Source organism: Sphaerodactylus townsendi, linkage group LG07, assembly GCF_021028975.2.
Source record: "Sphaerodactylus townsendi isolate TG3544 linkage group LG07, MPM_Stown_v2.3, whole genome shotgun sequence".
Taxonomy (NCBI): Eukaryota; Metazoa; Chordata; class Lepidosauria; order Squamata; family Sphaerodactylidae; genus Sphaerodactylus; species Sphaerodactylus townsendi.
The window spans coordinates 80665924-80692705 of record NC_059431.1 but is presented as its reverse complement, the minus strand read 5'-3'; the positions used below and the strand labels follow the sequence as shown (position 1 = coordinate 80692705).

General features: G+C 39.3%; 1 protein-coding gene across 4 annotated transcripts in view; it reads right to left on the bottom strand.

The window, feature by feature from the left end:
* Positions 1 to 26782, bottom strand: part of KDM4C (lysine demethylase 4C) — a 254602-nt gene that overhangs the window by 170615 nt on the left and 57205 nt on the right. For all 4 annotated transcript variants that reach the window (XM_048503432.1, XM_048503429.1, XM_048503430.1 and 1 more), the window contains one exon: positions 15656 to 15793. In XM_048503432.1, coding sequence (XP_048359389.1) covers positions 15656 to 15793 — 138 coding nt within the window. The remainder of the gene's footprint in view (positions 1 to 15655; positions 15794 to 26782) is intronic.

Genomic DNA, 26782 nt, shown 5'->3' with positions numbered 1-26782 from the left:
CACTGAATTTCTTCAAACTTAGAACTTCAAAGGTAAGGGGTTGATTCTGTGCACACAGATTTGCAAAGGAACAATGGAATTAAGGTTTATTTTTATTTTATAATATTTTTACTGGGAAGACATGCCATTTTATCTCTGAAGACATAAATTGACATTTTTGAGAAATGCAAAACCAAGCATGTGTGATAATATCTTCTAGATGGAAAAACTGCCCAAAATAACCTTACAGAAACCTCTGGAAGAGCCTGACATTGTGAATGGATTAACAGAATTCATTTACCCAAAAAATTAAATATTGTATGACTACATGGTACCATGCTACATAATTAAAAATTAATGCTTATTTCATGATGAATCACCTTTGAACTTATAATGTATCTTAAACAGAAAACTGTTTAAACCATCTTAATAGTTTTTTCCTTAAAAAAAGATCTGATTTTTAAAAATGTAAATCTGATTTTTAAAAATTATCCACCATGAATAGGGCATGGCGCAAAATCTCCACCAGTGCAAGGGATTTCCATCAAGAAGATTGGGACTTTCTCTCTCTCAGAGCAGCCCAAATGCCCCCCCCCCCCCGATGATCCTTGGGACAAGACCCTTGTAGAAATACTCAAAAGAGGAGGGTCAATAAGAGCCAGTCTTTTTATCAGTGAAAGTTTCTGCTGGATCAACTAGAACAACTCCACATCTATCTGTAACTTCCCAAGCACTGAAATGAACTTGTTAGATATTTTAGAAGAACAGTGGGAAGTAACTGAATATTAAAACAAGAAATAAAATGCTGTTCAGTTGCATTAATTCAGATAATCTGGTCTTCTAAAACTTCTGGTAAAGGACAGATCTTGTCACATAATTATGCAGAGACATTACCTGTTTTATTGTCTTCAATCCTTTACTCTGTTTCACATAAAGATATCAGTAGATTGTATATTCCTCCACCACAGAACAAAGCATGTCTTTGTTGAAGAATGCTCCGCCTGGGTACTAGTGCCCACCTAGCCATGCTCCCCCCATCTGTTTGAAAATAAAATATATATTTTGGCATAAATTCTCATGTATCAAAGTACAATGTTGAATAATGCACAAAATAATGGTCCTGACAAAGACAGTGCAAAAAAATTAATGATAATTCTCATATTCATTCGGGAGTATATTCTAAGCATACAATTTTCTCTACTCACCAAACTAACATCTTTATGTGAAACAGAGTATAGGATCCCTCATCTGGCTGAAAGACATGTGGAAAACCTTCATACAAGAATGCTGGGGAGCCTGACAGAGATATGCTTAGCAATTCCTAGCTTTGCATTGTAACATGGGTATTGCTTAGCAAATTTAAGCCTAAAGAGTTGTAACAAAAGAGCTCTTCCATTGACATATGGAGCTGTGAATGAGAGGAAAGATTTGGATCCAGCTCTATGAACTGATAGCCACAAGAAGACTTGTGATGGGGATCCACACTCAGTAATTTGTGCATCATTATCAGTTCACCGAAAAGGAAGTAGACAATGAAACCATTTAAAATTCTTGTTGAACCTGACATGCCCACAGCATACATGATGTAAATGCTGACAGGAGTGTTGGCAATACTTAAAAGTAAATTAGCTTTTACTCAACTGAAATATGAACAGCATGCTATTTAGCAGCAGCACCAGTCTTCCATGACCTGGCTGTTGCAGCAACACTGAACTTCTGCATTCTGAACAAAATTGTGAGGCTGAATTTATTTGTCACTTGCTCTCCATTCTAAAAATGCAAAAACTGTTTTGCTTCAGACTATATTAAACTATATTTATAAACTCACTCTCTCTCTGGCTCACTCCGCACATGCAGAATAATGCACTTTCAAACTGCTTTTAGTGCTCTTTGAAGCTGTGCGGAATAGCAAAATCCACTTGCAAACAGTATTTTGCGTGTGTGTGTGTGTGTGTGTGTGTGTGTGTGTGTGTGTGTGTGTGTGTGTGTGTAACACACACATGGATGTGGTTCTTGTTCTTGTTGCTTTTTGAATTGCACTTTTGGGAAGAGGAAAGGTAGAAATTAAAATTGAAATAAGCAGGGAAATGCAAGGATTAGTGGAACCTTATTCCCCCCTAAACTCAAAATCCTCCACAATCTATCTTCATTTCCCCTCTTTCCCCCAACATTACCACAGCTTCACTCCTTTTCTTGATTCCTTTCCTACCTTTCCCTTACTTGTCTCATGTTCCATATGGCCCTCTCTTTTCCTTCCTTTTTTCCTTCTTGCAGTTTTTGTCCTTTTCCTGTTTTCACCACTCCCTCCAGTTCCCATTTCTCCACATTCCCCCCAAATTTATCTCCTTTCTCCATTCCATACTCTTGTCCTGCCTTCTTGCCACGCTTGTCTGCTCATTCTTCCTTTTCCCTATTCATCTTCAATGCTGAAGTGAAGATGCAGCAGCCATTTGGAATTACCAGAGTTGCCTAGGCAATCAAAAATGGCTGCTAATATCTTGTGAGCATATTTTGTAGGATATCAGCATTTTGAAACATTTTAAAATTTATTCTCCCCCTTCTTGCTTTACAATATAAGATTTTTTTTGCAAACCTGAGCACTGCAAAAAGATCTCCTCCTATGTACATAGCCCTAATCTGCAGATCTAATTATTTATACCTATACCTAATGCTGAATACCTGTATTCAGCATTACATAGTCTAAATTAAAATACCATATAACAAACAACAAGAACTCCTTATATGCAAACATTGCTTATCATATATTAACTTTCAGAAAGCTGGACTTTAGATTTAGGATGGCAACTGTAGCCTTGCAAACAGATACTGTCCCTGAACTGGAATACAAGCAAAACTGGGTTAACCCATCAATTTTCCCCCTCCACAGACATACACACACACATCATTAAGGTTTATTTTTTACTGTAATATATACAAATTCTAATTTAATTAACATAAATTCTTTGCATGTTCATTTATGGAATAGCTCTGGAAAGTAAAACAAGATGATTGGATTCTAATTAAAAGTAAAAGCCCAGCTCTTTCACAGCAATATAATCAATACAAATTACATTATTTAAATACAGTCAGATTTAATTAAAGAGATCACATTAAATTTGTTTCCTTTGAATTCCAGCAAACACAAACTTGAAATGTTTTGTAAAATGTTCAGAGTAACACGACAGTAAAGTATAATTCTATATCATTCGGAATGAACAATTATACCTCATCCATACTATCTGAACATAACAGCATATTGATTCTGTTCCATGTAGGAGTTCAATTGCAATACATTATTAATAAACATCCAATGTAGTTTAGTCCCAGTGCAGATTCTGCATAAATGCACAATCTCATCCATGGGCTCATTACCAAGAACCATATTATTCAAAGAAATTAATTGGCTGTCTTTAGAGGTACCACTAATTTCTATTTGGAAATGCACACCCTTGATATTGCTCTGAATCTGTGGGTTATTCAGCATTCCAGGATGAGTATTCATTGTGCAACATATGTCAGGTCACAGCTGGAAAATAACTGAGAATTTGTCACTCATACTTGACAAAGTAATATATGTGAGCCCTATAAAAATGAATATAATAGTCCAATAATTTGCATTATTTTGATTTCAGAATAGTAAGTAACACATAGGGCAGTATTAATTTTGACAGTGGCCAGTCTCCAACCCCAAACATTTCCTGCCTGCAAATCAAGATAAACATCAGACCTCTCAGAATCCATCACTGAAATTAAGGAATATTTCAAAAGTGTACAATTACAAGCAGTTTTTGCTTGGACATTTAACCATATATGTGTCAAGATGTTGCCTCCCACCATAAGATTACTTTTTAAAATCAAATATGAGAATATCCATTTTACTATATGTAAATCTGACCTTCCTGATCAAATTCTCAACCAAATTCTCAAGCATAGTTGATAAATCAAATGGCAGCATTCTAGCACACAGGTAATGAAAGGGTTTTTTAACATATACTGCCATTATAACCTACCCAAGACATGGCACATCATGCTTGATTTAAAGCCATCAACACGAACATTAAGGAATTTGACCTGTTTTCATATACTCTTATCACTGGAAGCATATTTATGCAGTTATTGTTGATGAATACTCAAAAACTTCAGTCTCCCTTCATTTCTTGCCTGAGCAGTCACTCTCCTAATGATTTTTACAATCATGCATGGCATTTAATTTTCATTAAACAGATGAGTGAAGTCTCTGGTGATAAGTGACAAACAAGATCCTGTAGGATTGTCACAATGAAAATTTCCACTGGAGACAAATTAGATTATTTTTCTTGAGGGAACAGAATTTAAGTTTTTCATTATGTTAGTAAAATTAAAAATACACAGAAGTGACAATATGAAAATATCTGGTTAAACTTTGTATTTATTAGTACATATTTGCTACACATTCTCCCTGATGATCAGAATTAAGAACATCATAGTCACGTGGCAAAAATGTTGCCAACAGTCAATGACAACCTTGGGCAACAATCCTTTAGAACACAGGTGTCAAACCTGTGGCCCTCCAGATGTTATGGACTACAGTTCCCATCATCCCCTGCCAGTCCATAACATCTGGAGGGCCACGAGTTTGACACCTATGCTTTAGAGAATGTTATCTTGGACATTTAGTGATGGCTAACCGACCACTTGAAGAGAAATTTCATACGAAATCATTACACATTGTAGGATCTGGAAAACTGTTTGCCTACAGATGTGTAGACAAACCTTATTATCAATACAAAAATGTTAATATAGAAACCCATATTCTCATGGACCACTTCTAGCTGTTTAGAGAAGCTTTCACTTTCACTACTTATGCTCCATTTTTGGCCCTTCATGACAAGATAGTGAGTTAGATTTGAAGAACTAGGAATTCAAACAACAGCCATTTCCACTTACCATTCCCTCTATAGACTCCTAAGATTCACACACAAACACACACACACACACACCCCAAGCTATTCTTTAGGGTCAGAGGACTCTCAGGAATATACAATTCTGCTTTCCTCTGGACTCAAAGCTCCTCTGCAAACCAAACAAAAGTTTTAAACAGGGGGGAGGCAATTTCTGAATATCCCACTCTTCTTGTTGGAATCCTCACATTTTAGCAAGCTATTCTGTTCCTGAGGGCCCTTTAAATTTTAGTTATTCTTGCAAGTGTTTCAGAACAAAGTTTTCAAAAGTATTTCAGAAAAAGTTGAGTTTGTCAATACATTTCCCCAAATTACTGGGCTTCTGGCTTTATCCACAAAGCTTACAAATACCACACAAATCAGAACATCAGTTTTCCTTCAGTGAAACATTCAGATGAAATAAGCATATATTCAACTAAACAGAATGTATACACTAAACAACAATACTTTTGCTAGAAGTTAACATTTATGTTTTCGTCTTACCAATGACCATATAGATAACAGTTCCAAAACTATTCTTTTCCAAAACAATTCTTTGCAAAGATAATTTTTATTAAAAGATACAATTACCCTCCCTATCAATATCATTATTTTATTGCTGACAATTTTACACATAAGACACCATGATGACTGAAAAGTAGGTTCTGAAAACGAAAACAATATTTCAAAATGAATTACTAGTGTGAAACATGCTAACTCTTCTGAAATGTGCCACAACCTCTCTTCTCTTCTTTATCCGTTTAGTCGTGTCCGACTCTTGGATACTCTGTAAACCACAATACAATTCACAAAACATGAAATAATGAAGAAAAGAAAATTTATCACTCAAATACACCACCAGGACTTGATGTCGTGTCTGAAGTACACATGAATGAATCTCCCTCTTCCATTTTAACTCAACTGCAACATTCAGTTGGAAATTAGTTCCAAAGTAGTCAGTGGGACTTGCTTCAAAACAATTATTTAAAGTACAACCTTGTGGCTATCTTGGAGACATTATATGATAGCACTGCTATATGAAAGCTGTTCAAAAGTTCTCTATGTGATATGGGATTTATGTATGTTCTTTATGTTTGTTCTTTAAGTTGTACATATTTTTGATTGTGAGTTATGTGCATGTTTAAGAATGAATCTTTCATAGTGTATTTTTGCTATGAAAAACACCAGAGTACTGCTATCCCAAGCAAATCCTTGGGGACTTGCAGCCAACAGCACAGACAGACTTCATTGATCAAACCAGAGAATGACAGAAATTAAATACAATAAAATCCTCTTGTGATGAGACTGTCAGGTCCTCATAAGAAATGGGTATTCCCCTTCATCAGCTGCTTGTCTTGTGACTGATTAGCAACAAACCACACCCAGACCAAACTGAATGGCCAGTACTTGTGAGATGATAACAAGTTGCTTCATAATCCCCAACAAGTCTAGAATTGTGGAAATGGCTATTAATCCAGGGTTCAACAAACTGCCACAGTGGCTAAAAATGGTATTGCAACGTCTAGCATTTTCAGCTATGATTTACTGTAACATGTCCTAGCAGTTTTCAAGGGAAGTACAAAACTTATTTGGTTTTTCACAACAGAATGTTTTGTCGAATGGCAAAAATAAATGTGTAAAGTTGTCATTTCTTGTTCATGTGTAAACTTACCTTTAAGCCATGAAGTTCTGGTGTACTGATTTCTTAATCAGTTGCTTTATATACTGACTGCAATGTTCATTTAAATGGGGTGAATCTAGACTGCCTCTGATATTGAGGAAAATAAAACTTGGGCAGTAATGCAAAGTGGACTGGAACATGATTCCTGGAGACCTGGCCATAGTAGCCTTCTTCTTCAACATATATGGAGGATGACATCCATCTTAGGTTTGAACAGATTCTTCCCATCAAAAGGTACAGATGGTGAAGCCATTGTTTTTGAGGCCATATCAATGACATGCCTCTTGCCATTAACATGCTGGCACCCTACACAGGAGCCTTTATCATTGTTTTATATTCTATGGGCAGGTGTTCAAACAATCCTCATGCCCAATGCCCCATGGGAATATAATTTCCTCTTCAGGAGGTACAGATTCCTGCCCTTTCTGTTTTAGGGAGACATGTGAGAGCCTGGCTTGTAGCATGAGTGGAGGGCCCATGGAGTTAAATGGAGTGGTTAAATAGAAATCCACACTCAATTCCTGTAACTTATACATTTTCTCCAGTCTCCTAGTGGAGTCCCAGGCAGTGAATGGTTTAGTCCAGTTATGGGAAGGGCAGCCAAATTCTTGCTGACAGAGTACAGGCACACCACTACTGGTTCTAAAAGACTTGTCCATAGGAGCCACCACAGTCAAGTTAAATGAATTGGCCATTCTTATAATTTTCTCCAAGTACTTTGTAAGACCATCAGAGGGCAAAATCTCCGATACTCTTCCCAAACTCATCCTTGGGGGACAGATTTGAAGCCTTGACAGAGTCCTTATCACAAGATATCCAAGGGTCAGCCAAAATACAGTCTTGGAGAAACCCAATCTGCACAGTAAGAGTCCCGACTGTCCCAGCATTGGGGAAGGCCCCAGCATCAGAATGATGACTGGTAGTGTCGAGGACTGGGCGACTGTCAGAGGCAATGGTTGAGTGAATCTTAGCACCAAGGGCTGATGGAAGAATACTCCTGACAATTACATGAACTCCTGCTAGAGGAAACAGACAATGACTGTCGGTGCTGATCTCCCTGAACCCCTGGGCTGCCATTTTCTCAGAGGAGACCAGGATTCAGATCAACAAACTTGGGTGACTTTGCAGCGAAGAGACTGGTTTCTCTTAACTGGCATAGATTGCTTCTTGGCCCTTGACGAGTGAAATATGAACAAAGACTTGCTAGTCTGCCCCAAGATGGATGGTTGAGCAGTCAGAGCTGACACTGCCAAGGGGGATTTTGATGCTTATGCCCAGATCAGATAATAGGGTCTGGTACCAGGTATCGCTCATACAAGGTCACCTTCAGCCTTGATGTGTGGTCATGGTGACCCTTCAGGGTGCGTTGGGAACAGGCCTTACAAGAGGCTGGAATATGCCCCTTACCAAGTCATATAAGAAGATCTGAGCAGCCATCAATCTTAACCATCTTAACTCTGAACTTGGAGCACTTTTTGAAGAGAGCTGACCCTCTGTTTTCTATCTTGAAGTCGAGGGAAAAGAACCAAATAGGCTGGCAAACAACAGAAATACTACAGCACATGTCCTCTCAACGTGGCGGTGAAAAGAGAACTGAGAGGATCTCTCTCTTCCCCTCTGCCCTCGAGACAGTTTTAGCAGAAAACCCTCCCACCTTCGGCTTGAGAGGGAGGGGGAGGGAGTGCTCTGGAGATTCAGAAATATTGAGAGAAGCTGTCACTCTTCTCCATGGCAGGTCTGGGCAACTGCAGTCCCATGTGGGACTGCAGATAAGACCACAAAGATGAACAAATGCGCTCTCTCGACTCTGCAATGGCAGGCTAACTGAGATCCATGCAGTGGAAGCTGGTGGGGGAGGGAGCTCTGTCGATCTCAGCATGCACAGGATTGGATTACCTCCCCAACAGTTGTACAGCACATTTCAAGTGTTCAAAGTATGTCACATACATTATTTAGGGGTAGCTTCCTCATAGGCAGCATTAGATATTTACATTTGAAAGGCATAATATCCAACCAAAAACTATTGCATAGATCAATCACCAGAAAAAGCCAGGCTTCACCCATCTATTCATTACAGGACTATATTAATAAATATAGCAAGAAAAATAACCTAAAAATAACCTAAATCTGAGCTTCTTGCAACCAAATTACCGAATTGTATAACTGTTATCTCAGTTGTAGTACTCAGCTTCCCAACCTTGTTACATATGCTACAGTACCAGAATAAGTTAAATGGCACAGGTAAAAGATTAAACTTTGAAGTTATAGATGGGTATTCTTTGTACAGCAAAATGGCATCAATCTTAAAGACTTTGAACAGTAAAGCTTTCAAAATCTAACAAATGTTAAAGTTTTTTCTAATCGAACATAAGGATTTATAATGTTGTACAATAAAAATTGTAAAATGTTTCATTGCCAAAAAAATCAATAAACCTGAGTATCAACATTTTTGTCTGCTAAAATTTCCATCAGTTCTACATTTTATGTATTCAGATATAACCCACAGTACTACAAATAGCATAAGTGAAAACTCTTCTACTGATAGCAAAAGCGAAATGTAGCTTTCCTCAAGACACTTTTTTAAAAGTCAAAAATCAACATAAATAACTTTTCTTCACTTTAGAGATAGTCATAGGTGCTTGAGGCAGCAACAGCACAAAAAGAAAATATCTTCACAAATGTCTCCAAACAGTCAAGCTGAAAATCTAAACCAAAGTTTCATTTAACAGCCTGTCAGTTTTTTGATGTGAAGCTAATGAATGCAGTGGCAAACAAATCCATCAAACCTAACATCAAAACAACTGCACTTCATCCCACCAAAGGGGGAAAAATGAAATACAACCTGCAGGCCAGCACTTTGATCTAACCTATCCACACACAAAAAGTCTCTCAGCAGCTACTATTATAGAATATGCATGAGTAATTATGGGCTTACATTTCACAAAAAGGAGCTAATAATTTTTAGCAAGCAACATTTCAGAAGAAAAAGCTGGCAAATATCTTGCTTCAGGTACAAGTTAATCAGTTAAATAGGAGAGCATCATGAGAAAAAAATCTTTTGAAGTTCCCTCAAAATATACATTGTACTACAGCAATCACTGTGTAGTTAATCCTGATACATTAAAACAAGGAAAAAACACAGATAATATATTTGATTTTTTAAAAACTGACTATTGTTTATAATTAAGTACAAACTCTGATGTTGTGATCCTGTATGCTCTCTCCATTTTTCACCCACTGAAATCAATTGTAGCAGTCTTCACATGACCGCAGTCCAAATGAATGGGCCGTGTATGCAGCAATGCCCAGAAGGATGCTGCTTTGAGGAGTCAGAAAACCAGATAAAGAATGGCATAATAATGGCATACCTGGAAATGGAAAGCACCCAGAAGTTTTGAAGTCATTGGTACGGAGGACATTTTTTCCAATTTGTTTCCGGGGGGGGGGGATGGAAATTTGGGGGGGGAATTGAGCGATGCAACAAATTATGCCTAGAACGCTTATCTCAGGACTCATCTCTGTGCAGCGGGCTTGCAATTGGCTCTTCTTGTGTTTCTCTGTTTACACACAAAGGAGGCACTCCCTCCTGGGTACACAGTTTTTCTGCAGAGAACTTTTCCAACCTGGTCTCTTAACTCCTCCCTTCATCTTATTTTTAGAGGCACAGCCCATAATGAACTTGGTAGTCAAGATTGCTGACTTAGTCTTTAAAGTGCACTTTTATTGATGTCACTGTTCCAAAATTAATCCCTCCCCCATGAAAGAGCAAAGCAGTTCCCAGAACCACACGTGGATAAAGAAGGGACCTTGCCTTACAGCCAATATTCTCTTCTTCCTACCTTCTCCCCATTCCCTGCTGCTGCTGCTGGAGAACAGAGAAGCTTGTTATTTTCAAGCACTCTCTTGTATGTCAATATCTCAATAAATCAATAGAATGCAAAGGTAGGTGTATTTTGGCTAAGCCCATGTGAGTGCGCTTCTTTTCTTTCACTTGAAGGACCTGGCAACATGGAAGGGGCAAGGGGGAAGGCGTGGATGGCAGTGGAAGTGGAAGTGGAAAGGCTGGCTGAGGGTGGAGAGAAAATGTCCAGAGCAAAGCTGTGCTCACTGGCAAATCTACCTGCTCTGGCAGTGAAGCAAAATTAAAATCATGCTATACCCTGTTCAGAATAGAGATGACAGGAGATTTATGAATTCATATGCCATTTCTTGAATTGTCTTTGTTTCAGAATGCTCCTCTTGGGTCCTAGTGCCTAGAGGACAGAACTAGGTAGGCAGTAAGATCCAAGTAGAACAAAGACAGTTCAGGAAATGGCATATGAACTCACAAATCTCCTCACATCTTTATCCTGAATAGGGTATAGAAGTGGTTTCACTTGAAAAGAGAGTGCAGGTCTTGAGGAAATAGTCCATACAAGAAATCTTGCTGTGGCAGACATGCCCTACCACGGAGCAAACACGTTGTTACTGTCCTATCAAGCATAAACTGATTTTATCACTTCAATATAAAATGCTTTATTGGCTCAGCACATATTTATGCAATTTCATTGTTAAAGAGGTCTTAGTTTGCTACAAGTAAAATTGCAAATGCATCCAATACTTGGTTGTATTTTCACATAGATGCTGTCTTTTTTCTTCCACAGAGACTGGTTAGAGAGAGCTCAGTTTTCAATTAAACTTTCAGACTTTTCCCCTGAGGTTTTCCTACCCTACCTTCTCCTAATTTTTTCCCTCTTTCAGCAAGGCAGAGCAATAACTACTAGCTATCCAATCTGTGTTACAATGGTTTGAGGGAGAGGTGAAAATGGTCAACCACAAGAGAACAGCCAGGTCAAAAGGACAACAGAAGACATACAATAGTTGAGAAGTAATGAATGCCCTGCATAAACCCCTCATGAAGATTGGTTATCCTTCTAGGAGAAGAAATGCATCTTGGATTTAACAGCTATGTATGTCTACAGCACACCCACCTAATCTGTAAAAGCATTTCGATCATTCTAAAAAATAAAATAATTTTTCAGTACTACCCCAGGTTTCCATTTTTTCCACTGAAAAAAATAAAAAGGACTTAAAAAAACAATGAAAAATAAGCCTTTTTTGCCCAAATTATTGTGGGGAGAGGAATAAAAAGATGTAGTGGAACATGATTGACTGGGTTTAAGTCTACAGTTTGCAAATTCTGCAGTAAGGAAGGAAAGCAAAATTATATGTGTGGTTTGCTCCTGGTTAAGTAATACATATTCTTTAGGTTAACTAAAATAATGTTATTATATTCTCATATCCATACACGATTGAACATGACCAATAATTTACTAGTAGTGTAACTCCCTTTCCCAGCTATTCCTTTTTGAAGAAATTCTGTTAGGAACTGCTATTGAAAAGACTACCAAGGTCATCAATTGCTAGTTGTATATTTTCTTTTTCATTTTTTTCACTTAAAAAATGTAAATTGAGCCCATCCCCCCCACACACACCATGGCAGTCCATTTAGACTTCTTTAAAAATATACTGTATAGTAAAAAGGTCATTTCATAGTGCAAAGGGAAACCAGATCAGGTGTAAGAGCAAGTTTATGTCAGCTATTAAATCTGCATACATTGGCAAATACCCTCATGGAAATGCAATCTATACAGTCTCTAAAATATTTTTGCCCTAAAGTAAAAAAATTATTTCAAAAGGCTCGACTCTGGCTTTAGATAAAGCAAGCAAGGATCATGGATTTTTTAATTTTATTTTGCTTCTGGGACTAGAATGGTAACATTAATCTTAATAAGTAACAAAGATGAGATAGATATGCAGAAGGGAAGAAACGAATAGAACTGTTATTCTGAATTGTCTTTCATGTACTTTCTGATTCCAGCTATTCTATTTGGGGAGAAGACAATGATTTGTCTTTTTAGCATATCACCTATTGACCTTTCAATTACCCTTCTCTAGGTAGGTTTTACATAAATTTTTATGAAAGTGCCCTTATGCAATAAATGAGATTCTATCAGTGTAACGGGTTTTTTTTCCATTTCAGAAGTCAACAGCACTTGTGAAATACCTCTTGTCAATTAATTAGCTAACAAGGAATGAAGACTGCAGGACTGACAATAGTACAGTGTATGTTATATTAAATGTGTTTTGATTACATCATCTGTAACATTCAAAGTCCCTAATGATCACTAGCAAGATAAGCAGAAAGAAAGTAGGCAGGCAATAGTGCCTTGAAGGAATGGAAGCTCATGAGCACATGTAGATTGTGAAATGATTAGCATGTCTTGTACTGAAGAATACTGTTACTGTCTGTGCTGATTGGTAGAAGATTTCCAGAATCCTGAGCTGAGAAGGGTCTTCCCTAGCCCTAACCGAACCAAGAAATCAAGAAGCACAGAGGGCCATTACCGTTAAGAGCTGCACAAAATGATCTTCATCCTGGCTTCATTATGACTTGGAACAGTGCAGGTCAAGAAGGTGCAAGGAGTAGGGACTGAATTAAATATATGGATATGAGCTAAAGCCAGTTTCTTGACTGCCGACTTCTGCCCCTGCAGTCCAGGGAAGCTGGACTCCATTCCGCACTTTCTCCTCCACTGCCCATTTTACCAGAATCTAAGATCCAGCTTATTATCACAGGTTATTGACCCTATGAAAACCCATACAGAGCTAGACAAAGTTAATATGCTTTTAAACTGTAATGATTTCAACTGCTGTCTCACAGTGGCAAAGTTCCTGGCTGAAGTTTGTAAACTGAACTTATGATTCAATGTGAAGTTTTATCTTATAATTTTAACTGTATTTATACTGTATGTTCCGTATGCCAATAAAGGCTTATTGAAAAATTGAAATTGACTTCATCCTAATAAGACTGGAATAAGTTCATCCTAATAAGACTGGAATTGAACTAGGACTAATTAAAACACTACCATATTTAAGAGCTGAAAAAGCAACTAGTTCTGATATAGTCAGAGAGTCATGATGGCACGCTCTAGATTCTTAAAATAAGGAGGCAGCCCGTGACTTACCGCGGCCACCATTTGCCGCCAGGGAAGGGGGGGCGGCACCAGGCTCCTCCGCCTCTTCTGGCTGTGGTGGGGGCGGTCTCGTCCCTCAGTGATGAGGCAGGCAGGGCCTCGCTCACTGATTGGCTGGGGGTGACGTCAGGTCGCAGAGCCCTGGCATCAGCCGCCCCAGACTGCCCCTTCCCCATTTAAGCTGGCGACGGACCACGTGCAGCCCCTCTTTTGCCCCGTCACTGAGATCGTACAGCGGGTTCGAGGAAAGCGGCTTTGGGTCAGCCTGCCTGGCTGCCCAGCTATCAGATCAGACCCCCATGCTGCGCCACGCTCTTCTGTTTTCTGCCAATAAACACTTCCTTGTTTCGCTATGGCCAATTTTATTCCACCAAATAAAGTGGTTCTGTGCTTATTTCTAGGCTGGCTAAGTTGTGTGTCATTTTATACACCGAACATCAATTCATCCTCCTCTCCTCTGAAGGGCAGTACCGTCTAGCTAAGCCTTTAAGATGCCTCTAAGACATTTAAATCCAAAAATAGACTTCTCCAGCTCCCAAGTAAAGGCCTGCTCACCAAAGCTAAGAAAGACAAAAAATCCCCATCCCTCTCCATAAGAACAGAAGCAAAGGCTCTTTGAGTGTTCTCCCCTTCTGCATCTTAGACACGCATATCCATTACAACACAAACATAGGCAATTGAAAGAAACAAGTTAAAATGCCTTATAAAAGATCTCCACCAAAGCCTTTGTTGCTGTAACCTTGCCTGGATCTTTGCTTATGTGAGAACAACTCTTTGGAAGGAGCCAGTCTGCTTTCACTGTAGTTCTTGCATAGTTAACAAAAATTAGTGCTGACTAGAGATATACATGAGGACAAAAGGGGAAAGGACTATTTAAAGTTGAAAATAGGCAGTGACTTCCCACAGAATTCTCTTTGGGGGGAAAAAGAACCTTATGCAGTTGCAAATCTTGGTTACGAACCCTATCTGCTTCAATTCTGACTGAAGTAATAGTTTTTATGGACTCGCTATTTAAAAAAAAGATTTCTTCAAAACAGGAAAAATAATCAAATTGTTATGTAAACACTGTTCAGCACTTTTAACATCTACATACTGCTCCTAGTTCAGCACAAATATTGCCAGCTCAGCATCAATGAAAAGAGACCCCAGCAAAATGCACGGAGTAATTGTCACTGGTTCATCTGTTTTACAAACATCAACAAAATGCACTCAATAATTCAAAATGCAGTCTACACAAAGACATAACTCCAGCCAGCTGAGGCAAACAATGAAACCCACAGAAGTCTGAGCAAATGTCCCATCTGCCCCTTTTATCAAACCTAAAATTTGTTGAACTCTGTATACCCATTGGTCTCAGCCTAACAAATATTCATTCAAAACGGAAATGTTATAAAATGGTTTTGAGTACAGAATAGTATAATGTGCATTAATGACAGGAGGCAAATCATGTGGATTAAGTCGTTGCTTGTGTCCATATGATGTGCAACAGGTAGGCAGACTGGTGCTTGAAGTGCATAACAGGGATGCCTACTTCATTAACTACAGTCTGGGACAACCTTTTGTTTCATGGCAGAGATGGAGCCATTCATTAGCAGATGCTGACGTAGAAAGGATTCCTGATGCTAGAAAGTTGCTGTTTGACCTAGCACTGGATGCTTGACAAAATATTATGGTTAAGGGCACAGAAACATCTGTACAAGTATTTGTGTGTTATGTACACAAACCAGAATGTTCACATTAATAGGATAGAATAATTACCTGAACGTTTTAAAGTGACAGCACTTCAGAAAGCTGAGTTGATACACCATTAACTGAAATAATTAGTGTATCAAAATAGACAGAGGGAAACTCTTATTTGCAAGCCTAAAATAACATTATCATTAATCCTAAAAATGTCTCTAAATCCATCACAGAATCAGCAACAATCATGATTTGCTACTTGAAAACTTTTGCAAGTTCTTGCAATTCTATCATCATGTGTTCATACTTAAAAATTCACAATTTCCCTTTAACATACTTAAATTAGATAGCTTAGTTATTAATAATGAAATTTGACTTACCAATTTAGCCAGTTTTCCATAATCAATCCATCTGATTGTTGCAAAGTTCGTTGACTCTGCACAGTTGAAACCATGGTTAAACCCGGCATGGTATCCATATGGGAAAGTGATCATAAATTCTCCTGCCTCCTGGGTGATCTAAAACAAAAAGACAATATGTCAACATGCTCTCACTGCATAATGCTTTCTATGAGATTTTCTTTTTGCTTCTTCTTTCAGAATTTATTTTCCAGTGCAGATCCATAATTGTATGAACTCTGGTACAAACAGGTCCGGAAAAAGCACGTGCTAGGGGGGAGAAGCAGCGGCGAAACCTGGTTCAAGGAGAACACCGTGGATAAGTGTTCCCCAAACCAGGTTTGTTCGCTTCCTTAGCACGTGCTTTTTGGTGAGTGGGGAATCAACCATAGACCATCACAATGCTAGTGACCATTTGCTGCTCTCCCTGACAATCAGCCTTCCTGGGGACCAGGTTGTGCCCCTCCGGAGGAATGTTGAGTCCACTACCTCCTACCCAAAAATTATTTGGCTCTCTGGAACAGAGAAATGGTTCCAGAAAATAACAAACTGCCAAATTTTGGGGGAACAACATCAAAAAATTGTACAAATTGAGTCATCTGACTCACTGTTGTGCTTATATGAGGAGTTAGTACAGAACATTATTGCCTCATGTGCCACTAACACCAACAATCAATTAAAGAAAGCTAAAAGAGCTCAGGCAGATAGTTTTGACCAAGAGTGCCAAAATTTAAAACATCAGTTACGAGCCTTATATGCAAGACAGAGAGATGCCAATGAACCCTGCTTACTTCTTGTTTATTTCTCAATCAAAAAACAGCTTAGTCAGAGATTAAAGGACAACAAAGTGTCCATCATCAATGCAGAATGGGACAGACTCATCCAGGCAAAAGTCTGTTCTGAGGATCACCCTCAGAATAGCAGGCAATATACTTCAGTGTATTCCCCCTCCTCAACGTGTGAAAACCCAAAGCAAAACATTCTCTTTAACTTGCTGCCAAGGTTACACAGGCAGACCGAGCAAGATACAGACAGACTGAGTAAGATGTGCGAAGCAACAGCACAGAACAGAAAAACACAGATTTCCCAGCAGCCTCCCATCCCCCATGGCACCCATCCTGACAGTTGGTCTTCCAGATCAACAGGTTGATCACTGAATTAGATAGACTGATCCAGCAGGTCTTTTCTTATTGCAACAGAAGTCAGACTTAGTCTATGTAACAGAATACATTTACCAAAAAAATCAGGTGATAAAATGCGGACATTAAAAACTGATTGGGGGGACTTCAATTTCTCTTTCTTATTTTGGTTATTAAAGAAAAGAAGATTTGAGAGAACTGGAGCAAGAAGTTACACCATTAGAATTCAACAGCATATGTGATACTTTCTCATGGCTGCCTAACCTCCCATCCTCCTTCCATTCTGCCCAAGGACTTTTTAACAGGAGCTTTCCATGCTGTTCCTCTAATCTATTGGACACCTGCTCAAACAGGTCCTGCTTCACATGCAAATCAGGAAAACTTTTTTTTTCCAAAGTGTGTAGTACGCTAGAGTTCAATACCTAGTCTGCCTTCTACTGGGTTTCCTAATAAATGGACCCTGATGAACTGTTTCAACTCTAGATGGAACAAGTTTAGTGCATCTGAGCAGTCCTGATAATGTTCTTTTAGGACCAATAACTCAAGCACTGTTATATTAATGCTGGAAAATATGTCTTCAGAATGAACTTATTATTACTACTGCAAAATATGCATTTGCCTAGAAGCAACTATTTGAAATACTAATGTTATATCAGTGTCGTGACAGTGTATGAAATTAGGGGCTAAAATGAATCATTTCACAACTTCCTACCATCACACAAAACTACCCTACAAATTCAGAAAATGATTTGTTCAATTCAAGGCTTGACTTTTTCTAAAAAGCACACCTTATAAGGTTAGAGAAAGAATAGGCAGACATGGATCATTAGGACTTCGACAAGAATTCACGACTATTTTAAGATTGGTTTTGTCCTAACAACATGAAAAGTCAAAGAAGCAAAGAGGACTGATGTAAGAGGCAAAAAGAACCATTGGTTTTAGGACAAAACATAGCACAGTTATCCACCTTCCACACTGCGACTTTCCCCATTTAAGAAATTAATTTTTTGGAAACTGTGCAGAAGCTGCAGTGGGTAAATGCCAGCAGACTACATAGAAAAAGTTTAGAAACTCAGAAATGCATAAAATATGTGTATAGTATTGTATAATATCAACATATTTGATCTGTTAATACCATAAATATACACAATTTCTTTTTAAAAGTTAAAATAAAAGAGAAAAAAATAGACTTATTCTCGGATATGAAGGAAGGGCCAAACATTTTAATGCAGATTTCCAGATCACCGGGGCATCACTCCTCTAACTCCAGCTTTGCGGAAGAGATAATTGCACAATTAAAATGCTGCAGTAAAACTCTGACACTGGTCTCAACGATGAACAGAAGACACATAGAAGAATCCATTTGCCTGGCATAGAAACAGAGACGGAAGAAATCCATTGTTCCTTGGTAAAACTGCCCCCACACATTCATCCATCTGTCATTATGTGGTTAGACATGGGTTCTGTTGGGTTTGTGGCGCAAGAGTGTTCCTGAGTTTTGTTGGGCACCTAAGTATTGGATTGGCTTGCAGTTTCATCTGAGGGCGTTTTCCCACTTACCAGTAGCTGCGCGCTACTGTAGGCAAGTAACGCGGGGTCCCCCGGCACTCCCCACTACAGGGGCAGCGACAACGCAGCCACCCCGACGCTGCCGCTGTCGCGCCCCCTCAGCGCGCGTCATTCCTGGCGCTCTTCCAAACGGCACCTTTTGATGGGGAAGCCCAGGCGTGCGCCAGAAATGACACGTGCTGAGAACGGTGCACGGCATGGGGGGGCGTGGCATGTGGGGAAACGCTGCGAGTTGGCAAAAGTACCCCCGTTTTTATTTTCTTGTGTTTCTGTGTTGTTTTGACATTGGTTCTGTTAGGCTTCACAATGCATTGGCTTGTGATGTCATGTGCTAATTTGGGGGATGGGAGGTATTAGCCTGTGGTTGTTCACAGGCATGCCTCTTGGTTTTTCCCCTGGAGAGAAAAGGACTGTTTTTTCCTCCATGAGAAACAATGGGAGAATGGGAGCCTGGAAAACTGTTTTGTTCCAATTGTTTTCAATTGAATATTTTTGTGAGGCTTTAGGAAGAGCTGTTTTAAAGCCTGCTGAGGAGTTTAAAGGTGGAGGCATCAAATTTGCAGCAAAGCTACCTGTGAAGTTTAGTGAAGTGTGGGTTCAGGGGTTCAGTTCTTTAACACCCATGTGGGTGCCCATGGAATTGGACCTCCAACCAAAAGTTCACCACACTTGAGGGAGGGGTTTCTTCTGAGGATGTACCAGCAACTGTGCTGCAAATTTGGTGTCTCTACCTTGAAAAACAGTCTCCCCAGATTCTCACAAAGATATCCCATTGAATGAGATTGAAACAAAACAGTAACCCAGCTTGGGTATGACACTGGCCCATTAAAGTCCATGAGGAAGTTTTTTTGGGGGGGTGGGGGCACTGGGAAGACATTTTCAAGATAAAAGGAGCAAATTTGCAGTATATCAACAGGTGACTCTCCTCAGGAGAGATGACGTTTGGGTCAGGGGGTCCAATTTTGAGCCCCCAAAGATGTGCCCACAGCTTCCATTGGGAACATTTGAAAACTCTGGGAGACTTCCAATCTGGTCCTGGAAACAGCTGCATGTCCTGTAATAGCAGAGGAACCCAGAAAGGGGTTATCAGGGATAAGAGCTACCCCAGACTTGATTTGTCAGCTCCAGATAAAAGAGAGTGATTTAAGATTACCCACTGAGTTGCGGAAGATGACTCCTCGAGGAGACAGTGAATCAGAGGATTCATCTGTCTCCTCTTAAGTTGAGTTACCAGAGAGGGAACACTATCTTGGCTAAACCCTGCTGAGGAGTTCTGAAGAAGATTGATCATTTCCAGGCCAGATTTCTTCTACCTGGGAAGTGTGGATTTATTCCATCAAAGAAGCTATCTGAGGATTTGATGTTTACCATTAAATGCAAGCTGCTGGATGTTTTTCTTCAATAAACATCAATTGGACGACCAGTCACTTAACTGTGAGTTTAAAAAGCAATACATTTTAATAATGAGACTGAAGGAATTCAGTAACCGATAAGAGATTAAAAATACAAAGCACAGAATGTTTGAAGAGCTATTGGGAGAAGATTAATGGCAAGACAAGTTTGTTTTTAGAACTCACAAGAATCCAGGGTTTTAATTGGCTGGCAGAAGTAAATATTTGATGCTTACACAGTAGCACGCTGTCAGTGGAGAAGGAGGAGAGAAGGCAGAGAGAAGGGAAAGACATTGACCTTAAGTGATGCAGCACTTCAGAATTTAACAAGTAAAATGACAGAAGGAAAAGAGCTGAGGATTATATTTCTGTCCAGATTTTTTGAATCAGTGTCAGTGAACAGCAGGGAAAAAACCAGGAATGCTTTGGGAAATAATATGTTTTAAAAATGGCCTGCGTATAGAAAATTGTTGATTTTTCCAGATAATGTAAAATTAAATCTATGAATGATTTACAAGATAGAATTACAAACTGTTTTCATTTTTACCAATTGTTAGAAACATTTAAAGATGATAATAAGAAAGCTGGTTTTAATCCACAAATGACAGATTTTGAATGTAACTTGCGTATAAATGATGACAAATTGATTACCAAAATGTAGAAGATGCTACAACAATGGAATACAGAAAATGAGGTGGTTAAATCTGTAATGAATAAATGGCCTACAAATGCTGGCCATGATACTTGACAGAACAGTGGGAGAGATTGTGGAAGAAAGGTTACAAGCTGAGAGAAAATGGTTACAAAATGTTGTATAGATGGTATTTAATGCCAAAAAGACTGGGTAAGATGTATAAAAATGAGTCAAATAGATACTCAAGATGCCAGCCATAGATGCCGGCAAAACAGTTGAAGCAAAAACTACCAGACCACACCCACTCAGCCCAGCAAACCCACAACAGCCAGTTGATTTCAGCTCTGAAAGCCTTTGACAATACATATAACTTTTTAATTACCAGAGTACCTCTGTGCATGTTGGATTTTCTCTCTCCATAGCTGTTGAAACTTAGCTCTTGCGTACCTACAATAAGAGGAAAGGCTATCTGCATTCTCACATTCTCCCCAACATAAGGACAGCAATTCTGGTGAAAGACTGAGATTGCCAAGGTGGCCAAAGCAAACTAGCTGTGGAGAAAAGGGAATAAAACCATCACTGCCCCACTGCAGTCAGCTTGCCCTTTTTCTGGGTGACTGTCATGTTGCTGGGGGTTTTTTAATCTCTCGCTCCTGCAGTCAGTCTGCTCTCCTCCTGGCAGTTGTCCCAGTGCTCGAATGAGAGCATAGAGGCTGCAAAGAAGGCAGAGTGTTACAGAGGCAGGGCCTTTTTACCTCCATCCTGATGTGAGGCCTCAGGGAGGTTCACAGCTTACCTGTCTTCCTGAGGCAGCTGGTTCAAGGTAGAAACCACCTGCCTATCACAAGCCCCCACTCTCCTGGAAGGTTTCCACAATGGGCAACAACCACAGGGAGTTTGGCTTCTGAGCCACTGAGTAAACATTACAGAACTAAGATTCTCTCATACCATAGACATTTTACATTTCCTTTTAGGACTAACAGAAATGTATAACCGCATGCTTAACAGGAAAATGAATGAAGTCAAACAGACTTTGGTTTTTAATTTACATATAAAAACTGATAAACAGAAATATTAGCAATTTTCCTGAGAATTTTTCCATACGGGATGTTTTGTGCGTGTGTTGTGATGTGATCTGTGTAATTCTATCTTTGTATGATATGTGTGTGCACATACAACCATATAACTTGAATCAGAATAACGAAACAGAAAATTTATACCAGATGAAAGCAAGAAGAGAAATCTGGTTAAATATATATGTGTGTTTATGTATATCCTATAGCTCCATTAAAAATTGGTGTCAATTCTGCATTTTAAGCATAAGGACACAAATAAGAATGTACCCACACAAATGCACATGCTGAGCTCATGACTGGAGTTTTTAAGCGTGTGGCGAGGATGCATATAAGTATGATTATTTTCTGTGCCAGCAATTCCCAAATTTATCTTGTCACTTACCCCCACTGATGACAGTTTAGCAGGTGTGCTTTTGCAATAACCAGCAGTTCAGCTGTCACCTGGTAGGCGTAGGCTGGCTTATCAGTGTTCAGCACGTTTCCAGTTCTATCACTCTAAGCCACAAGAGATCACAGTCTGATTCTTTCTATTCACATTCCCGCAGAAGCTTATTAATTAGAGCTACAGTAGGGTATAGACTGCTCTCTGGTGGCACAAGGTGACACAAAATTATATTTAACTATTTGAAATGCTTAAATGTAATTCTAGAGAGTCCACGGTAGTGGAATAAGGCAAGCTCTGAGAACTGAATACCCTTCACTTCATGTAAAAGTTGATCTGAAAAGGTTAATAGGAACCCATCTGACTATACTGTTTGATAGCCTTACCATTTTTGTATGCTAGAAGATGTATTGCTCTGACATCTGATTACTCAACAAAAAATGAAGAATCTAAATTGCAGGGATTTATTTCATATATAGGAGGTAACTTGTATAAGAGAAAATGTGCCATACAATGTATGAATAAAGCAACTATATATGTGTATATATGTAAATCATTTTTTAAAAAATTTCAAACAAAGATGACACTCAGATTTTCCCCTTAAACAGTATCCTGTATCAAATGTTGTAGACAGTATCCTGTATCAAATGCTGAACCTGGATGAACCTAGATCAAGAACTCACACACTCCGGTCAAGTAAAGACTCCCAGGTCAGCACAAAAATACAAAAAAGAAGGGGAGGACTAATTTCACAAAGCTTTAAAAATATTTACTTTACGGGGGGGCGGGGGGCGGATAGGACACAGTAAACAACCAGAAGCAAACAGAGTGACTGGAAGGTGATACTAACAGATAGTACAAGTGACTGCAAAAGGGAGGAGGTGGTGGAGACCCACTACTGGACAGGGTAGATTGACCACGCTGCCTTTTGGTAGGCAGAGGTGTGTATGTGCCTTAAGCAGTAACCAGAAAAAGAGCAGAGAAGAAAAAAGGAGGAAGTTGTATCACCAGGTGAGCCACAGAGAAGGCAACAGCATTGGGCAGGAAAAGGAAAATAAAGAAGAGGTATAAAAAGGAAGGAAACAGCCAATCTAAGGAAGGACAGGAGAGGCCCCCAAGTCCACACTTGTAAGGGACAATACTTGGATATCATAGCGTTACATCCGTACTTGATTGCTCAGTAGGCCTTAGCCATCTCAAATTTTCTGCCCATAAAGTTTAGGATTTTTCAGCACAACTACTGAGTTTCCTGGTACCTTCTGCTATTTTTATTTTCATTGCTTTAAGAGTGCAGTGTTTAGTCTTGCCGAAACAAGCAATATTCATTCTTTTAAAATCAGGTTCAAACAGTATTCTAGTTATAAATGTTTATCTTTTCCCCATCAAAGGAAGGATCACACTAATACAATTCAGCAAGCTTTAGATCAATATACCAGAGAATGTTTACTGGAACATCAAAATGCCTTAAATGGGTGGAGACTTTAATGCAAAGTTAGGCCCAAATGAATGGTCCCTCTGAGAAATATAACTGAATAACTGATGATCAGGAGGAAGATCAACTATCCAATGGAATTTTGTATATCTTAAAGGACAGGAGATCTAGCTGTGCTGGGATTCTTTTAGTAAGAATGGTGAATAGATTAAGCTTATATACTCTAAATGGCTCTACTCCATGGGACCATCCTGGTAAACTCACATTTATGTCAGATTTAGGATTAAGTACAACTGACTATACAATAGTGTGTGGTTTATTGCTCCCCCTGGTTAAAAAAAAATCAAACTATACCTTATTTGAAAGGGGATCATTTTCCCACTTTGGCACAAATCACCCCTCTTTTTTGGTTATCCTATTTGAAGACCCTTCACGTAATATGATTACAAGTGGTGATATGGACATATAGTTTATGATGTTTTAAGCCATTGTATTTAATCATACAAGTTATATGAGAGTAATTCACTGGGCACAAAGCACTTCAGAAGCTTACTTTAGTTGGAAGAAATGAAACTCATGGGGCAGCCTGACACTGAGTTTTTCAGGTGGTTTGGAAAAACAGGGCCCACCAAGGAGATAAGGAATTAGCAGAAGCTCACAAATACAGACAAAGGTAAAATAGAAACCAGTAGTTGTTATAGAAACCTTTTACCTTTTTGACTTAAGTTTCACCAACCTTTTTGACTTAAGTTTCAACAAATATGGGAATGGACAAGGTGTGGTAAAAGGTGGGATGAAATTACCAGGTCTGTAAGTCTTCTTGACTCAAACCAATGGTCAGAAGACAAGGAGGAATGTTTGTAAGAGGGTATAAATTATGTTACGCAAGCAACAGCTCCTTGAACCTCCTCCCTGTTGCTAACAGAGGAGAGTTCCCTCTTCTGCGCAGAATTGAAAGAAAACAATAAATCTCTGAACACTTAAGAAGCATTTGGATAATTATTTTTGTAACTGGTCAGAGCTTTTGCTCTGTGGACAGGGCCTTTGCCCTTGTGCCTATCAGTGGATCATATAGGCCACCAGGTCAAATGGTCTCCATGGTTTGATGAAAGAGTAAAGAAAGCTTTGGGGAAAAACATTTTAGGGATCACTCAGCACTTGTAATCTAATGTGGAGCTAGACTTCTTAGTTTCTTACAAGGGTTTAATGAAGAGTTTGAAGCCCTTGCTAATACAAGATGCGGGTTCTGATTAGAAGAGATTGTAGAGGTAATCAAAGACATGGTTTGATAAAGACCGCTATAAGGCTCTTACCTACGCAATATATGTTTATAGGCAAGCTGCTGATGATGTTAGACAAGTGGCCTTAAAATTCCCAATACATAACCCATTGTGTTCACAGAACCACAGCAATCGCTCATCATTGTCACTGAGCTGAGCAGAGGATGTGTGGGCTCCAATCACATTCTCAAATCCTTGTCAGCTGCCACCTAATTGGGCACTGAAATCACCAATCAGGAGCTTTAAGTTATGATTTGGGATGTTAACAAAGACATCTTGGAGCTGTTTGCTGCCTGGCCTACCCTCAGCCGGAGCTCCGGAGCAGACCCGCCAGGAACCTCTCTTTTTCTGCCCGCCCCCTCGGCAGCATGCTGAGGGAGCGATGTGTTCTTCCCCCTCCCTTCCTTCTCCACAACCGGGAACTGCTCTCCACGCCGCCCCAGGAGCCAGTTGTGGGGCTCAGAGTTGGCCACACTGGGGACGCGCGGCCGCCTCTCTCCCTGGCCCCCTCGCGTTGAGCGGCTAGCAGCTAGGGTCCCAAGGAGCCATAGAACAAGAACAAAAGAGCCACATGCGGCTCGAGAGCCGCAGGTTCCCGACCCCTGCTGTAGTTAATCCTTTGCGGTTTAGATTTTATTGTTTTAATTTTCACTGATTTTGTTCTCTTGATAATATTCTTGCACATTTTTAATACATTATTCTTTAATAAATTATTATTCTTTTAATAATACTTTGTGATGTTTTTCTCTTCAGGTGGCTTTGAATTAATTCAGGTTCTCAACTCTCATGGCTACACCTACCAGATTGTTTTGTGAAACTCATGCTACAAATGGCCTGCCTTGCAGGGGTAACTTTCTTAACTGTAATCCCAGAAAGGTTGGAAGCTTGCCCTTTGGCTTCTGTTTTTTTGGGTAGAGACAAGGGTTGGTAACGGCTACCAAAGTGGAGGTTTATGTATTCAAACCTCAGGTTTTTGTGAGTGTTTTTTTTCCTGGCCCCCTTTAAAACAGAGATACCCCTGGTATCCACATCTAGCATATATTTCATAAGCCAAGGCTCTAAGTTCAGTTTCCACTGTGGTTAGTAGATGAGATGAATTCACACAATAAAACTAATTCACATTCAATAGCCAATAACCCACCCCCACCCCATTTCTTGCAAAGATTCAAAAGATATTCTGGCTCACTATTTTAACAGAAAAGCTTGTTTCATTTTACTCATTCTTTGTAGTTCTCAATTGGCCCCTGCTATCCAAGACCACCATTCAGTTTGTCTCCAAGCCTTGGGAAAATGAAGACATTTCCAAAATACTGGGATTTGACTAGGCATTTCCAATAATGCCTAGTAGTACACACTGCAGTTTGTCCTAGGTCCAGATGATATATTGGGAGACAGCAAATATTCTTACATCTAATAGTGTGCACCCAGAGCTACCTATGCTCTGGCATTCACCCATCTTTCTTTGCACATTAGAAAATTCTGTAGCATGGGAAGAGTTTTCAGATCTTTGATGAACCTTTATGAAGCAAGTAAAAACACCACACAGCTAAACCTCCACCACCTTTACTGAAGGTTTCTTGGCATTATATAACATTCCACTTTGCAAAACTGCAGCTGTTATACTACCTGGTACCTAGGCAAGGCAAAGATTTATTATCATTGTCTAAAAAAAAAAGCTTCGGAAGAATAGATTACAGGACAAAAAAAACCAAGCAGGGAAAAGAATACAAGCTTTTTTATGCAAGTATTGGAAGCAGTTATATATCCAGTCATCTCAAACGTAGAAAGAGATTTGGGGACATTAAACTTTTCCTCCTTCTAAGTTGATTTATAGTGAGATGGCCAATCTCTTCTGAGAGTTTGCCATGGTTATCCTATTTAAGTGTCTCAGCAAGGACTGCAATCCAGATGGCAGTGATTAAGTAGACACTCATGCAGAAACTAGTTCCACTTTATGAAATACAGGTTTCCTATGGACACTTATCAAGATTAAGAAAAACCTCAGTCACAGGGTGGGTTTTTTTAACTCAGCAGTCACAGAAGAGATCATCTCATTACTTTAGTATAATTATATCCCACTTTTAAACAATATGGCTCCATGACAATGTGTACGAATACAGTAGGATTCCTCCCTTTAAGAAACACATATCCAATATTTACACGAAAGAATATCATCACAGGAATATCATATCTGCTTTCTAGATAC